Source organism: Mustela nivalis (assembly GCF_964662115.1).
Source record: "Mustela nivalis genome assembly, chromosome: 3".
Lineage (NCBI taxonomy): Eukaryota > Metazoa > Chordata > Mammalia > Carnivora > Mustelidae > Mustela > Mustela nivalis.
Window position 1 is genome coordinate 145,743,538 of NC_139022.1, and position 18,243 is coordinate 145,761,780.

The window sequence follows — 18,243 nt, forward strand, 5'->3', positions numbered from 1 at the left end:
CATAAAATTACTTAAACATTCTCATTCTTTGTGGAATTAATTACTTTTCCCCAGTTTTTTTTTTAATTGCTATTGTTGGTTTTATACTTCTCATATTGAACTTTGTACAACTAAGGCCTTTTTATGACAAATTCAACCTATTCCTATTAAATATTGGCCATATTGATGCTGTACACCTGTGGACCTGTTTTATTTCTTTTTTCAAAATTCTCTAGTGATTTTTTTCCCCATTTATTTTGCTTTTTATACTTTCTCCTGCCTCTGCCCAAAACCATTCTTCCAATTTCTGTAGTAATAAATGAATAAATTTTAAAAATTATTGTATCTAACATTTTATGTGAATTAACCTTACCTCATATTTAATTTAGTTCAAGCATTATCCAAAATGGGCTAGAATTTAATATAAAATGCAAAATACATAGTAATTAAGTTGTCTATTAAGATATCTCGTGAAAAAATCTAAAGCCTTCCTATTTAGTATCAGTGTCCAGGGGCCAACAACATAAAATGAGTTAAAATACTTGTGTGATGAAACTTATGTGAATCTTGTTGAATAAACATTTTTTTCTAGCAATTAATATAATCAAGAAATATTTTTTCAAATCCAATTCCACAATGAGGTTATGATGGAGAGGAATTTGACATATTAGAGTCCATTTAAGAAAAACAACTAATTTCAATTAAAATGAAATAATTTTTTTCTTTTCTTACCCACTGAGCCACCCAGGCACCCCGAAATAATTTTTTTCTGATTGTAAAAATAATATGTATTTTCCAGGAATTTAGAAAATTTTAAAATTAGGGGGAAAAAAAATTCCCAGTAATATAATCACTCAAACTTGGTCAGTTACAATGGTGATATATACAGTTCAGATATGAAACAAAATTGAAATCAAATTATAATTCTGAATGTGTTTATAAATATGGTTAAATCCATGGGACTTGATAAGGTTATTTAGGGAAAGACTGTGGATAAAGAAAAGATGGAGCCTAGACAAAACCTGGAGGTATACCAATATTTGAATGAAGATTAGAGGAAGAACAGCAAGGGGGAAGGTGAAAGAATGGTCAATGAGAAAGGAGGAAAACCCAGTGTATTTTTCATCGAAGGCAACAGGAGAGACTGTAACACTACATGAAGAATGAAGGAGTGGTCAGCCACGCCAAATGAGTCAGTGCGTACCTACTTCTCTGATTCCAGCACTTGGACTGGATCAGCAAACAAAATACACAAAGGTCAAAGCTGGCAGTCTCACTTGACTTCCGTGGGAGTAACACTTGTTTCACGGTTAAACATAAGTCCGAAGTCAACTAATATAAGGCTCTCATTAAAATATCTTTCTAAAAAAAAAAATATATATATATATATATATCTTTCTACTAATACTTACCTATGTTTCTTTCCTTTTTTAAACAAGAGTAAGAGTTTTACCAAAAGCCTTACTTTTCTCCTTTGAACCACTAATGTCTTCTAATAGCCTATTTCCTAACATAATATCCATCCATTACCAAATTTCCACGATTAAACCTACCTTATTAGGATGGATTCTTTTAATAACTGTTGAATTTGGTACATAAGCATTTTATTTGGGATTTCAGCATTTATACTGAAATGTGCACTTAACTTACACATCCTTAGTGATTTTTTTTTTAACTGGAAAAATGAGCATTTAATAAAACAAACTGAGTATCATCCCAAAATTTAGGTTTCCCGGAAATTTTCAAGAATCCATGGGTAAACTTTGGTTGCTTTGGAGTTTCTCTTGCATGGAGTTTCTCGGAAACGTTTTGTTTCTTCCATGGACAGTTTAAGTTTTCTATCTTTACTTGATTTACTCATATTTATATTTCTCAGGGGAAAATGTCCAAATTTCCTGTATGTAGTATTTTCTTATCCAGAGTCTCCACCATGTATATTACATCACCTTTTCCAATTTTAAGTGTTTTCTTTTCCCTCTTGATTAGATTTGCCAGAATGTTATCTTTTCTTTAAGCAGGAGAGGCTACAATATAGAACCAGTTACTGTATCTATTTGTCAATTCTGTTTTCTCTTCCATGTCATCAACTTCTACATTTACACTTTTTGTTCTAATTTTCCTTATTCTTTTTAGCTCTCTGACAAATGCTGATTTTTCTTATTTTATATAAACACATGGCATTATAAATTTGCCATTCAGTAAACTGGCAAATGAGTTTCAGATCTAAGACTAAAGAGCCGAAGATCTGAAGCCATTCCAGAGCGTTGGGGTTAATGTAGAATATGAAATCATCCATAGTACCTGGCTTGCTAAAACGTAACCCCAAGGCCACTGGGCGCTTGGAAGGTTTCAGAGAGGGGCTTAGGCCTTGGAATGCAGAGGCCTGAGGGACCACTATGTGGTAGGAATGCGGTGGGGAGTTTGCCTTCCCTCAAGCTTTCTCAGCCGGAACAGCTGCCCTGTGATCTAAGACATGTATCCATTGTCCCTAAAGCTGTTTAGGATTGGTAGAACATGTTGATCAGCGTATCTCTCCCGTAACCAGACTCTTCTATTTTCTCTAAGACCCCTTGCCACATATCCCTTGCTTGAGAAACAGAGTGATCAAGACTTAAAATCATCCGGAAGCACAAATAAAGGCAGAGCAAAGAAGAGCAAAGGGTCTTCCTCTCTGAGCGTTGACCCTCTTGCCTTTTCCTACCTTTCACAGCAAAATTTCGAGTAATCTTTCATCTGTAGATAAAGGGATCGCTGACCATTCCCCAGCACCAGAGTTTTGAGATTAGTGAAAGTTTCTTTGAACTTCATGTTTTATTTCTTAAAAAATATGGGGCTTTTTATATTCTACTCCATATGTTTAATAGAAATACAATTTTTCTCAGGGTGTTAAAGCAAAGTCAGTTGACAGCTGCAGAGGGAAGATCAATCATGTTTATTTAGTGGTCATGTCCTGCAGCATCTTCATGTATCCCTAAGAGTAAATGTGTTTCGAATAACTCTGCCTATAACCTACCAGCTTTACATGCAATTTATTACATTTTAGTCTAGCTTAAGTTTTATTTTTACATTAATAAAATGTTTTCCTGGTCCAAAAAAATCAATTTGTCAAGCAGAGGAAATGTCTAGATTATATAAAAATATATGTGACTAAAAATGAAAAGGCAAGAAGATAGCTGTCATTCTTAGATTGTGATATAGCTCTGGGAATGTTTGATTATACACTGAATATTCTGTCCAGGAAAACTAATAGCAACTCTATAGTTATTTAGAAAGACACTTTTATTTTCAAATGATTACATGTTTCTGATTAAAAACTATGTTAACAACTTTTAGATGTACTGTGATATGGAGAGTGTTCATATAATTCTGACTTTTAAGCATTTCCTGAAGGGATGCCTAGGTGGCTCAGTAGGTTAAGCATCTACCTTCAGCTCAGGTTATGATCCCAGGGTCCTGGGTCTGAGTCCTGCAGTGGGCTCCTTGCTCAGCAGGAAGCCTGCTTTTCCCTCTGCCTGCCACTCTCCCTGCTTGTGCTCTCTCTCTCTGACAAATAAAGTCTTAGAAAAAATAAACTCCTGAGACTTTCTGTAGTCTAATCAATGATTTTATACACAAGTTCTATCCCATTTTTAAAACTTTTTTCTAAGGTACCAAAATTTCTTAAGTCAATTTTACTAATTATTCCTTATTTTTAGTTACTCCAACTTAAGATTTACATCAACATTCCGCATACTGATAACAATCTACAACATATTAATGATCTTTTAACACTGGAATTTGGTTTTGCCCTCAACTGCTTGTAATTAATACTGCTAACTTGGCTTCATGCTTAATTTTGCCTGGTATGACTTTGTGTGCTCAATTTTATAGCTCCATTCATTGGTTCCTCCTATTATCATTTGCTAATCAATCACAGTATACTTTCATAAACTTGTGACTTGGGTTCTGACTTTTTTTCTTCAATTGTTCTACATTGCGAATTATCTTGGCTGGTCCTAGATTTCTCATTGTAAATTTCCTCTGGAAGTCTGACAGGGCTACACTGTCTCCTAACGCTCAGTGTTATGTATAAGTGTGAGCCCAGTTAGATTTTTGTTTCTTGGTAAGTAATTTTTGCTTTCCCCAACTGCTTTTAGGCCACATGCAACTTGCGTAAATGAAGTTACTGCCTATTTCCCAAGCACATCCTGCAGCTTTCCACCTTCACTCACAGTTCCACCCACTTACTATCCTCCTGCTGGAAAAAGCCACCAATCAGGAACCAATTCAAATGCCACTTGTGCCAAGACACATTTTCAGGATTCATACTGTTCAGAATGAACCCATCCTGTATCTAGATTTATGTAACTGTTGTACTTCTGTAACACTGATATCTACAGTGTACTGTTAAAGAATATACACCAGAGTGGTTGTAAGAAAGTTCTGGAGTCAGATCACCAGGGCTCAAATTTCAACCCTGCTGCACTCTAGCTATATGATCTTCAGGAAGTTGTTGGGTTTTCTGTGCCCTGTTAATTCATCTGCAGAAGGGAAATCGTACCTAGCTCCTGGGATGTTTCTGATGATTAAATGAGCTAATATACGTAAACCATCTAGACCATGCTCTAGAATTTACTAAGCGCTACGTGAGGTCCTGGCCTGTATTATGATATGTATGTATGTACATATGTGGGATGTGTTCTCCATTTGGAATGAGGAAAATTATTACAAGAGAATGAAACAGGTGCTACTAGAGGCTTAAGTGTTCAAAGGATGGGACAATTAAACATGAATGAAATATAATCAGCTTCAGGAAAGCAATGGTATTTCAACTGAATCCCAAATATTTTCATTATATAGAATTTTTTTTTTTAAAGATTTTATTTATTTATTTATTTGACAGAGAGAAATCGCAAGTAGATGGAGAGGCAGGCAGAGAGAGAGAGAGGGAAGCAGGCTCCCTGCTGAGCAGAGAGCCCGATGCGGGACTCAATCCCAGGAACCTGAGATCATGACCTGAGCCGAAGGCAGCGGCTTAACCCACTGAACCACCCAGGCGCCCCATTATATAGAATTTTAAAAGCACTTTCATATGCATTTAATCCTTGAACTCTGGGAGCAGAAATAAAGGATGGGAACTCAAATTGCCCAAGATGCAAAGAGTTAGAAAGTGAAAGCTGACTTTAAGAGAAATACCAAGTACTTGGAGCTTGGTGGTGGTTCTCTGTACATCTGCCTTTTTCCATCAAGGATGAATGCGGAAGCAATACACGGATTGAACAGACAGGACCAAAGGTAAAGAACAGTATTCTAAGCTTTGGAAACTGCGTAAATAAACAAATGGTGGTATGAAAGGACACGGCTTTCTGGGTAAACTGAAAATAATGTGCTAAAAATGGAACACAGTACAGTGTCTTGCAAAGCAAGACTTTGGCTGAACTGAACAACATCTTTCAGATGCTATTCCTTCAGTTTGGCAATCATCTAGGGCAATAATCCCTAGGATTCTAGCTAAGGATCGATCAATGTAACTGTGGCCTCTGTCTTGAAAGACAGAGAGTAAGAGAGGGAGGTCAGGAGGGAAGGAAGGAAAGAAGAACAAAGATTATCTGTCATATGACTATAGTACCTAATGGAGTGTTTTAAATATGCACAACAGAAGGTTATATAAAATAAAGAGTTAGTATGATTATACAAAGGTAATTCTTTTTTCTCATTAAAAATGGTTTGAAGGAATCTTAAATTCTCAACAAGATTTAACAATTTTACCAACTGGCAACTGATTTTGAGACATAGTGAACCTGTTTCCTCATCTTTGGGATAGAGCAAAACATGAATGGAAGTATGTTAACATTGCCTTTTTTTATTTTTATTTTTTTTAAAGATTTTAAGTAATCTCTACACCTAACATGGGCTTTGAGCTTATGATCCTGAGATTAGGAGTCGCACACTCTACTGATTGAGCCAGCCCGGTGCCCCCGGGTCAAATATTTATTGAGTACCCTATGCCATGAGTTAGGTGCGGACACTAAACAACAGTCCTGTACTTGTTAACGTTACCTCTGAGTGCTAAGAACATAAGTTGCATTTAATTCATCAGTTATATTATTAATCATCTGTGAAATTGTGGAAAAGTCACTTAACTTCTCTGGGCCTTGGTTTCCTATACTTGCAAAATATTGTTCCATCAAGGATAGAACAGTTTTAGAGCAGTTCGAGCAGGACTCTGAAACTGTATCATTTATCAATGAAAAAATTAAAAACAAAAAAGAAAAATATAACATGTCTACTTATTCTCAAACTTTGAATTACTGTCCTTCCATTCCTTTCAAAGTCACAAGCAACTAATACCAAATATTGCGGATAGCTCAACTGATCTCACCAATTGGTCATTATGAATAAAATTACCTTAAAATCAACATACTCTATTTAAAATTAAGTCTTTCAGTGTGTAGTTTGAGAAGAGTAAGAGGTGGAAATCACAGGTTAACATAAGAAATATCTGTCTCAAAACAATGCATTTGACCAGTCTCGTTATTGAAATTCCATTTATTTTCCCTTCAGTGAAACTGAAGTATTCCCAAAGTCCTGAATCAGTTATTTCTTCTTAGTTTTCCAACAGCTGTCATTTGTCCTCTTTTGGTCTGTTCAGTAGAAAGCGAACTATCTGGAGTAGAACATCATCATTAAAACCTTTCACATTATTATCTTCAATTGTTTCATAAAGAGGCGTACTTTGTGTCCCCCAACATATATTTTTACGAGGGTTATTTTGATCAGCTTGTGCAGTCAGTGCCAAAGTATTTAACTGATAGCAGAAAAAGGAGAAGTATCTTCCATCTGTGATCACGCCCTGAGAGACAAACGGCCGAGTAACATCTGCTTCACTCCAAAACCCTACAGAAAAGAGTTATACTGACATTTATACATAGAATACATTTTACCGCAACGAAACACTTACACAGTGAGGGTACTAAATATCCCCTAAAACCTAAATATCTTACCTACAAATTCCTTAAGATCTCCAAGTTTTCCTCATCTTCTCCATTCTAATCCTGTATTCTATTTCTGCATGAAACATTATTTCCTCCCTTATGATATCCCCAAACTCAAGACATATTCTCAACAACTTTGCTCTTCAACAGCTTAACTCACTTCATCTAAAAAAAAAGGCAGCAAGTTCTATCAATGCAGATAATTGTTTTCTAGGCTCATATTTATATATATATATAAAATCTCTCCATACACACACACGGCAAAAAAGGGTAAGCCTAGAAAACAATTAAATCTATATTAAATTCCTCCTGAGAACTCATATAGGATCAATCTGGTTACTTACAGTTCATTACTTCAGGTTTTGTAATAAAATCTAAATGCCTCACAATGGGCTCTCAAAGTCCTCTGAGCTTTGGCCTCTGGTTTTCTTTAATCTCATCCTCCATTATTCTCCCCCTCCCTTTCTTTATTTTCTTTAAACACTTAAAGGCTGTTCCTAGAGGTCTGGTCTTCATTCAAATGTCCACCCCAAGTTTCTCCATTTAAATAAATTCGGCCCAATATCTCATTTATAACCGCACATAGTAAGTCATTCTATCCCTTATGTAGTGTATTTCCTCTGTGCTATTTCCACTAGCTAAAAACACGACGTGTTTATTATCTCTTACTCTTCTCACTGTAAGCTCCAAGACAGCAGGATCCCCTTCCTCATTCAACATTACATCTCCAAGGCTAACACTGCTTGGTTACTAGAAAGAATTCACTATTTACTGAATGTCTAATAAACAATCTTCTAATCCATATCCTAGATACAGCCTTTAAAGAAAATTTAACCCATCAAAGCATTTCCTTTTCCAGCTTCAGAAAGCTGCGAGCATCTACAGAGTTGGGATAGCTGGCTAGTCTTTCACCCGCTTGAGACCAACAGAAAAAAATTCATTCACACACAAAAGTGATCAAAATAATTAATAATTAAAAGATCAAAATAATTATTTAAACACCACCTGCCAACTGCAAATGTAAAATTTCTAATCGTAAATTTTAAAACAACTGTGTTTTGTGTCACTGCAAGTTTTCAAAATGTTAAGATTCAACCTACACTTAACCCAAAGAAACCACTAAATTCTTAAAATGTCACGCATGCCTTCCAAGAACAATGCCATAAAATTAGTTTTACCTTGATACATAGCTTGTGCTCCAGTCCAAGCAAAGAGGCTTGCGATAGCATTAGCTCTAAAAACAACTTCTATCTGATCGGCGCAGTTCCGTTTCAAAAGCCTTTCCCTTTTCAGTTTGTCAGGTAACAGATGAAACTGTGTGTGACCATAACAGTATGGATCTGCTGTCTTTGAGCCTGAAGAGTAAAATAAAAACATTTCAGATGAAATCTGCATGTGAACATCTGGAGCACATGTCCTTAGTCCTGCTTCAAACCCACCTTTCTCCTCTACACGTCCTGTAATCAGTATTCGAAATACACAAGTGGGAAGGTTGTTATTTATTTCACTGATTATAATGAAGTTAAACTCCGTGTGAAAGTAAACCTGCCATCATCAAGTCCACTATGATGATACAGGATAAGTCAAAAGAATGCTATGTAAAGTTTTCTTAAAATTCCCTATTATGTAGTTTTTTCAAACCTTTTATTCATCATTGGGAGCTATGGCATTTTCCTTGTCTTATTCTACAAACGATACAAACATTTCATTAAAGTCTCCTTTTTCATTTTAATGTAATAATTACATACCTTGTTCCTAATTAAAAAAAAAAAATTTATACTGTATTTCCAAGTAAGGAAAATGAGAGACAATATTTCATGAAATGCTCATATTCCTGACTTTAGTAGTAAAGTAAATCTTTTCAACCAAAAGTTCCCACAATTTACACTATAAGAGCACAGCGACACAGAAAGCACTGATAAAATACACCTGGAGGACAATAAAAGGCTGGTTTCTTAAAATCTTTAAGTTAGCTAGGAATTAACAGACCAAAAGCAAAAGTATAAGCTACTCAAGGCCAAACATCAGGCCTTATTAATTTTTATATTCCTAATGGTTACCACAGTGTGTGGCACAAACAGAAGACTTTTACAGAAAAGCCAATCACTGCCTCAAATCTGGCTCTGCACTGGTTTACTTGTGAAAAAGGAAAAATTACTTTTTCTACACAATAAATCAACAAAGCTTAATACATATAACTAAAACTATTTTTTAAAGTTAAATGCTGCTAGTTTAGTAGAAACAAGTTAAGATTTTTAAATGGTGAGCTAAAAGAATATTTTTCTCCCAATTTTCAAACATGTTACAACCACCTCAGTTTATAAATTGCACTGCTTGTAAACTATCTGAGCTTTGGTCATCAAAAATTAATTATTTAAATATGCACAGGATCCTTTGGATACATTGATGGCAAAATATTTCAAAAGAAAAACTTACCAATAAATATGGTATTTTCATACTGTCGTCTGAATAATGGAAGTTTGTCTGGCTTACAAGTTATAACAGGGATGTCGACAGGTACAGAATAATCCAGGGGCACAAACTTCAAGAAAATGAAAAGTCATAAATGAATTCACAACAACACCAGTACTAATGTACATATTTTACTCACATTCTTTGTTTTTTGTTTTTTTTTCAAAGATTTTATTTATTTGTCAGAGAGAGTGAGAGCACAAGCAGGGAGAATAGCAGGCAGAGGGAGAAACAGGCTCCCTGCTGAACAAGGAGCCCAATGTGGGACTCAATCCTAGGACCCTAGGATCATAACTTGAGCCAAAGGCATACCCTTAAGCAACTGAGCCACCCAGGCATCCCAACTCACGTTCTTAACACACTTAAAAGTCTTAAAATGAGATGTTTTTTTACGAAATGATTTGGTAACACTACCATCTACTGATGGGCCAAATCCAGCCAGCCACTTGATTGTACAAATAAAGTTTAATTGCAACACAGTCAGGCACATTCATTTATGTATGGGACACAACTGCTGTTACATTATTTAAGAACTAAGATGAAGAGCTGCAACACAGATTTATGGACCCCCAAAGCCTCAGATATTTACTGTCTGTATTTACTGTCAGATATTTACCTTTGGAGAAAACATGTGCATGTGTCTGTATACAGCACTCAAATTATAGTTATTTTCTCTGAAAGAATTGTGACGAGCTCACAATTATAAAAATGCCTTGATTTATGATTAGGTACTGTAGTCTATGATAAATCACAACCATAACTATTACCAATTGTTTATATATATTTTTAAAGATTTTACTATTTATTTGAGAGAGAGCACAAGCTGCGTGGGAGGGTGGGAGAGGCAAAGGGAGAGGGAGAGGGAGAAGCAGGCTCCCCACTGAGCAGGAAGCCCCATGGGCTTGATCCCAGGACCGACTGTGGCATCATGACCTAAGCTGAAGACAGATGCTTAACTGACTGAGCCACCCAAGTGCCCAATATTTTTTGAGTAAGAAAAAGAAAAGATATGCATGGTCCTAAAAACTTGATGCCTTAATCCTGCTTAAAAATGATTACCTGACCTTTGAGGACTATACATACCTAACAGGTTAAAAAGCTGAAAAAGAATTTGGGATGAGAAGTATGCGCAAGAAATTCAAAAGGGATCCACCCAAGACTTTTTACTTTCTTAAGCCCATTACCTAGGCTGCCTATGACATTTCCTCATCAGATGTCAGCTGATATATGTGCAATAAATCCTTACCTCTGGGAGTTGTTTGGATATTCGAATCTGGTTGTGCGGTTTATCATTTATTTGGTATCGCAAAGCATCAACTCGACCTTTCCGATGACCCCTAGAAATAATTTCTTCACCTCGCAACCAGTAAAAGTGAACCGGGCATTTACAATCTATCAAAAGATATTCAAAATTTTATTTAATCATTTAGATAAATTTGGTTATTATTAGAATATCAGCAATACAGAACTTAAGAACAATTGTGCAAATTAAAAATTATCAAAAATTACTCCTTGATGTAAGATAGAGTCCGGGTTACATGATGATTTAAGTTAAATGACTGACTTAAATATTAAACTCAAACATTTATTGTCTACTTGTGCCATACATCATACACTAAACACTGTAACAGTTAAGAATAAATGTAACAGGAACATTACTCAGCAGAAATAAAAAAGTTTTTAATAGGGCTCAGAATTACTAAATCAGTTTTCACAATAACCGTCAAAGGTATGTATAGCTGTCATCACCTCCAGTTTAGAGAAGAGTCATCTGGATCTTAACAAAGTCAAGTTTTCTTAAGCCAACAGGAGCAGTCAAAATCCAGGAGACTTCTCTGAAGACCACTTCCTTCCCAACTGAGACAGAAGTAACATGCACACACACTACAGGACTCAGTTGAGCACACATCTACAGTTATAATAACTGTAGATTAATTCAATAAATATTTATTAAGACACCTACCAGGCAGTATATATAAAGTAATGAATGCCTCAGAAACACTGATTTTTACATTTTTTTATTAGTTATTATTTTTAACATATAATGTATTATTTGCCCCAGGGGTACAGGTCTGTGAATCGCCAGGTTTACACACTTCACAGCACTCACCATAGCACATACCCTCCCCAATGTGCATAACCCCACCCCCCTGTACCAACTGCCCCTCCCCCCAGCAGCCCTCAGTTTGTTTTGTGAGATTAAGAGTCTCTTATGGTTTGTCTCTCTCCGGATCCCGTCTTGAAAAACACTGATTTTTAAAACCGTCCATTAATTTTTCACGTGTCCACTGAGCAGTTAATAGAAGCTGCCGACGGGTTCCTGGGAATGGCTAGGTTTGAATCCTGAACTCCTACCCACCACCGACAGGCTCTCTGACCAGGGTCATTTTACCTTTCTGCACCTCAGGTTGGTTCTCCCACTGATAAAACAATATAAACGCCCTACCTACTATAAACGGTTACTGTGAGGATTAAATCGCTCGGCATCTATAAAAATTTGGGAGGGGCCTCGGTACCTAAGAAGCCTCGAGTCACTGTTACGTATTTAAATCTGTATCACTTTTAATGTCACGCTTCTACGAGAAAGTACTATTTCCGTCACTGTCATCTTTAAGAATGAGAAAAACCGCTTTCACCTAAAAGAGGTTCATGAAATGACATACAGTCATGGAGCTTTTTGGTGGAAGGGCCAAAATCCAAGTTCAGGTGCGCCCCGCCCTCCGAGAGCCCCTTCTGCCCAACACTGACTGCTCTCCGGTTCCGACTGACCGGACCCGCACAGCGCGGAACCAAAGACTGGAGCCGTGGGAGGCGGTCCGGCTAGTAAGCGGCGGCGCAGGCCCGGAGGGAACCCAGTCTGCAGATTCTTGGTGCAGGGGCCGCTACTAAACCTGGTGGCACCCAGCGAGGCGCGGAAGGCCTAGAAGGAGAATGAACGACGCAGAAAGAAACGAAGAGTCCCCCTCCTTCCCCGCCCGGCGTCGCAGCCCCAAGACTCACCGAGGGCGGCGCTGGCCAGGGCGGGGTTGTGCGCGCCGAGCAGGCCCACGAGGGTGGCCACCAGCAGATCCAGGAAGGGCGAGGCGAGAGCCTCCCGTTCCTGGTAGAGCGGAGGGCGCCCCTTGCGCCGCAGGTAGAAGTGCTCCTGCAGGAGGCAGTCACACGCGGCGGCGCGCAGGGCCGCCAGGTCCAGGGCGGGCGCGGGCTCGGCGGGCTCGGCGGGCGGCGGCGGCAGGCCCGGCAGGAACGCGGTCTTGGTGAAGTCCTGATACCAGCGGTCGGCGTTCAGGGCGAAAGTCTGCGGGTAAACCACGTACTTCATGAACTGCATCTTGGTGAGGATTCGCAGCTTCTCGTCCACCGACTCGGCCGCGCGCACCGTCGCCTGCCACCGCTCCACTCGCCGCTGCCGTGCCGCCTTGCTCTTGGCCGTCAGGGAGGCCACAATCGGCGGGTAGCGCGCGACGGGGGCCGCCGTGACCTCGGGGCCGGTCACTTCTGGACCCGTGACGGCGGCTTGGGCCGCAGTGTGCAGGGACAGCCTCGGCCCGCGGAGCGCCAGGCGGCAACACCTGGCCGCCGCCATCTTTGCTCGGGGTTGCCGACCCAGGGGTTAATTTCAGGAAAGGTCGCGGCTCTCGTGCGTAAGGACCAATTGGAAGCGGAATTTGAGCCAGGCTTGGGCAGGCCGATGCTGAGTGGGCCTGAGATTCGTTGCGTCATTCATTTTTTAGCCAATCAGATCCCTTCTCCAACTTAGTTTCCAGCGCCCGGGAGGCTCTGTACACCGAAGCAGGGTTTGAGTGTCTAGTTTTTCCGCCGACCTCGGCGAGAGGAGTGGGGATTCCGATTGCTGCCTCCTAGGCTGCTCTTCCGACCTCGACGCAGACCTCTTGCCCAAAAACATTTAGGAATGTTCTGCACCGGAACCTCTAGCCCCTCTAGTTGAACTCTAGTTTACTCTAATTTACTGATTTCACTTGGGTGTAGCACACCCCAGCTCTTGTCTTAGTTCCTGGGGTTGAAATGTATTGAAAATAGCGTTCTAACATGTTTTATTACTAATACATTCTTATTTGTTAAATGATGCACGTATCACTCATAGGTCACCACTACTAATCTTTGGAAAAATAATTCCATATGCTAATTAGATACATAAATAATTTCCCCTAATTCACAATACGTTTAGTTGGATTTAACTGGGGGGGAAAAACACAATAATAAGAAAAACGGGCGTCTGGGGGGCTCAGTCTTTAGGCATCTGCCTTTGGCTCAGGTCATGCTCTCAGGTCTTCTGGGGGAAGTTGCTAGCAGAATCTCAAATACCCTTTTGACACTAATACTACAGAAGGAAGGCATAAGAAAGCTAAGATCTTTAAACCTTATTCAGTATTTCAAAGAGAAAAATGGGGTGCTCAATGTTACGTAAATTGAAGTGACACTTATTTGTGTGAAAAAATAATAAATCTATTTTTAGAGAATATATCACAGAAATCCTAGCTCAATAATTGTAGTATTCTCATACCATTCCAGCCTAGATTTTAGGATTAGAAATCAGAACAAGAGACTAATTTAACACTGTAAGCCAGAACACTCTTTTCAGAAGTTGCTTTTATACTTTCTTGATTATTTCAATTGAAATTGAAATTTCAAATTGTCCAAAAATTGCTGATTATCTACATTATGAATGAAGGAGGGAGGGCCTGGGAAAGGAAAGAGCATACTTAGTGAAGGATAGGACAGGACCGTACAGTATGAACACAAGAGCATACTGGTGAGAAAGAATCAAGCCAGGACCGTGGAGAAAAGTCAGCATTCTTTCTATGTTACAAAGAAAGAAATATAAAGCTGAGTCATACAGCATGGTAAGAGCAGTATTGGGACTGAAACTCAGGTTATCTTCCTGTTAGTTTTATTCAGTGAATAATTGTTTCATGCATTTTATGTGGTTAGGGAGTGAACCAAGTGCTCAGGATACTCAGTGAGCCAGACAAAAGCTTATACTCTAATAGAAGGAAACGTGCAATACAATATGAAAAAAATAATAATATGATTTATTAAAAGTGGGTACATGCTATGGAAAAGAAATAGGACAGGGCAAGTAAGGATCATCAATGCCGTCTGCAGAGGGAGGGCTTGTTTGTAGTTTAAATTGTGTGGTCAGAGTCGTGCTCATGGAAAAGATGACACTACTGAAAGAAAAGGCCTGATGGAAGTGAGGGAGTGACTGATGTCAATATCTAGAGAAAGAGGATTCCAGCAGGCAGAACAGCGAGTGCAGAGACCCTGCCATGGGAACATGCCTGGTGGCTTCGAGAATAGGAAGGAAATGGTAGAGGTGGAGCGTAGTAGGAAAGGCCATGAGGAAGGAAAAATCCAGAATTTATAGGTTCCCAGAGGCAACTTCTAGGATTGTTAAGGCTCTTAATAGTCTGAGAGGAGTAGAAAACCGTTAGAAGTTTCTACTCCGAAGGAGTTCATAGTATGACTTAGGTTTCAAAATACTTATTCCATGTATTAGGTCGTTTGGGTGCTGAAACAACAGAAATTTATTTTCTCCTGGTTCTAAAAGCTGAAGTCTGAGCTCTGGGAGCCAGCATGGTGGGGCTCTGGTGAGAGCGCTCTTCCTGGCTTGAAGAAGGCTGCCTTCTTGCAGTGTCCTCCCATGGCAAAGAGAGTCTGAGCTCACTCATATCTCTTATTATAAGGTGAGAAGCTTATTAGATTAGTGTCCTAACCACATGACCCCATTTAACCTTAATGACCTTAATAACCTTCCATAAAGTCTCTGTCTCCAAATACAGTCACATTGGGGATTACAGCTCAAACATATGAATTTTAGGACACAATGCAGTCCAGAACACTATGACTGATTGGAAAATAAAGATTGTGGAGGGCCAAATTTGAAAGCAGGGAAACCAGTTAGAAGACAATTTTCCATATTTCAGAGCTGATAGTGGTCAGAAAGGACAACAGCAGTAAAGATAGTGGGAGTGGTTCCAGATTATCAGTTGAGTAAGGGTAGGAGAAAGTCTCCAAAATTTGGGGCCTGAACAGTCAAATAAGAGAAGGCCTATGGACAAGAGAAGCATTTTTCCTTTGATTTCTCATCTGTTTCTGGGTGGGTGTTGTAGAGGGAGGTGATTTGGGGAAGGAAATAGGAGAATTTGTGAAATATGAATTTATGTATTTTTATGTGTTTATTTGACATTCTCCTAGAAAAAAAGAGATAATAAAGATTTAATATCCCTATTAAAGTTGCTGCTGGTCTTAGATTTAAGTATTCTAGTCAAAAGCTATGACACTCAGCCATGATTTTTGAACACTCTCTACTTCATTCTCTCAATAAATATTTATCAAGTGACTGCTATATGTCAGCACTGTTCTAGGCACAAAGGGTACAGCAGTGAAAATGACCCTCATGGAGGTTACCTGCTAGTGGATAAAATCATCCAATCAATTATATCAAATGAGCAAATATACGTGTTTTATGTTAGATGGTGATAGGAGGCAATAGGAAAATACAGGAGGGAAGGAGACCAGATCATTCTGGGTGGGGTGGAGTGATTTCAATAGACAGGGCAGCGATGGATGCCCTGAGAAGGTGACATTTACAATAACATCTGAAGGAGATGAAGGTCTAGAACCATGTGGATGTCTGGGCACCAATCTGAGCCAGGGCAACAGCCACAGTATATCTGGGAAGTGGGAGGAACAGCAAGGGGGCCAGAGGGCTAACGTGAAAAAGAACACTTGCGTTTGGTCAGTGGTAGCCAGTATCTTATTCAGAAACAGGTTCTGATGAGGTGTGTGATGTTTATCATCACAGATTTTTGGGTCCCCCCCCATTGTGGTTGGGCATCAGAACATTCTGTTATATTGGGATGAGATGAAAGCCGCCCGGTGGATTGTGGTCCTTTACCAGAGCTTCTTATATCTAAAGCTGAGAACATGGGAAGGAAATGACAACAGGATATTTTGTCCGTGCAGATGAGGATGGGAGTGACGGCGGGTCTTTTTGAGCTGTTCCCGTCATGTGTGTGTGTGTGTGTGTGTGTGTGTATTTTTTTAAACCAATGGCGAATTTTGTACCTGGTTGCATATACAACACATTTAGAGAAAACTGAAGACACAAAGTAGTACTGGAGGAGAGGTGTGTGTGAGTGTGTGTATGTGTACAATTTTCGATGGTTGGTTTAAAATCAGTAGGAAGGAATCTAAGAGTCTACATCGTACGCCAGGTGCTATATTAAATATTTCATATGGGTCATCCCCCAAAATCTCACGATCATGTTCCAAAGGGAATAGTATTTTTCTTCTGTTTTTCTTGTTTTTGTTTTCATTTTTTGCAAAATCACAGAACTCTTGCTCACCACAGATAACGAATAGCTAAAACATTTTTTTAAAGGGATTTATTCATTTATGAGAGACAGAGTGTGAACACGAGGGGAAAGAGGAGCTGAGGGAAAGGGAGAAGCAGACTCCCGGGTGAGCAGGGAGCCCAGGGTAGGGCAGGATCCCAGGACCCTGAGATCATGACTTAAGCCCAAGTCAGAAGCTTAACCAACAGAGCCATCCGCCCCCTCTAGCTAAAACAATTTTGAAAAAGAATAATAAAGGATCAGCCTACTTGATTTCAAGGCTTTGGAGACCATAATCAATGGGAAAGCTAGCTTTTTCAACAAATGGTGCTGGAGAAATTGGACATTGACAGGCCAAAATTGAAACAAAATAAAAAACCTTGACACATCTATTCCATCTTCTGCAAAAATTAACTCCAAGTGGACCAAAGACTTAAATTTAAATATAAAATTATTAGAAAAAAACAAGAGAAGAAAATCTGGAGAGGCTAGGGCTAGGCCAACTTGTTAGAGTTGACCAAAAGCATGATCCATAAAAGAAAATTAATAAATTGGGCATCATCAAATTAAAACTTTTGCTTTGCAAAATACCCTGTTAATACCCTTAGTGAGGAAGGCACTCATAATGAGCACTGGGTATTGTATGTAAACGATGACCACGAGTTCTATTCCTGAAACCAATTTGTGCTGTCTGTTAACTAACTAGAATTTAAATAAAAATTTGGAAAAAAAATCCACAAAAATGCCCTGTTAAAGGATGAAAAAGACAAGCTGCAGTTGTGAGTGAAAATCATTGCAAACCATATATCTGACAAACAACTGGTATCTGGCTTTGTTATTTCACATTCACTTTCCTTATTTAGTCTAGATTAATTATACCACTTGGCAAGTTTGTTACAGGGATATATGAGGTGACATATGTAAATGATGCCAAACAACATTTGCTGAGTATCAAATACTTTATATATGGCAATGGTTTTAATTTCCTCAGCAACATACTTTAAATCAGAGCACTGATCTTCATGAGAGGTAAGAGATTAAGAGCTCAAGCTCTTAAGTTCCAGAACTAGCACTAAACCATGATCTCTGTCCATGAAGTCTGGGCTGTTTACATCCGTGGTTTTGTAAATTAGAATGACTTTTCCGAAGCGATTCAGGAATTCTTTAAAGGTAGAAAGTCAACTTCCTAAGACTATATGCACAATTTAGTAATAATAGGAAATTAGAATAGTATGAAAGTCATCTATAACTACTTAGTATAAAAGAATATTTCAGAGTTGCTTATGTGCTATTTTGACTAGTTCTTCATGGTTCTTCCTATCCAAGAAATAAGAAACAAGAGGAAAACAAAATATTTTCTCTTGGCCTCAAAAATCTTATCAGAAATACTGGGGTAATAGGACAGCATTAGCAATGGTCAAACAGTTCTGAGTCTGCTAAGCTATTCAACACAGGGG

The 18,243-nt window shown here is 38.8% G+C and overlaps 1 protein-coding gene across 1 annotated transcript; it reads right to left on the reverse strand.

Moving 5' to 3' along the window:
- Window positions 1-6,492: 6,492 nt before the first annotated feature.
- On the reverse strand, window positions 6,493-13,096 carry MRPS30 (mitochondrial ribosomal protein S30). The gene is made up of 5 exons (XM_082723245.1): window positions 12,426-13,096; window positions 10,672-10,817; window positions 9,390-9,495; window positions 8,132-8,308; window positions 6,493-6,855 (listed from the first exon to the last, which is right to left on the reverse strand). Exons 1-5 carry the CDS (start codon window positions 13,009-13,011, stop codon window positions 6,584-6,586), a joined length of 1,287 nt encoding a protein of 428 aa, XP_082579371.1. The 5' UTR covers window positions 13,012-13,096; the 3' UTR covers window positions 6,493-6,583.
- Window positions 13,097-18,243: the final 5,147 nt, after the last annotated feature.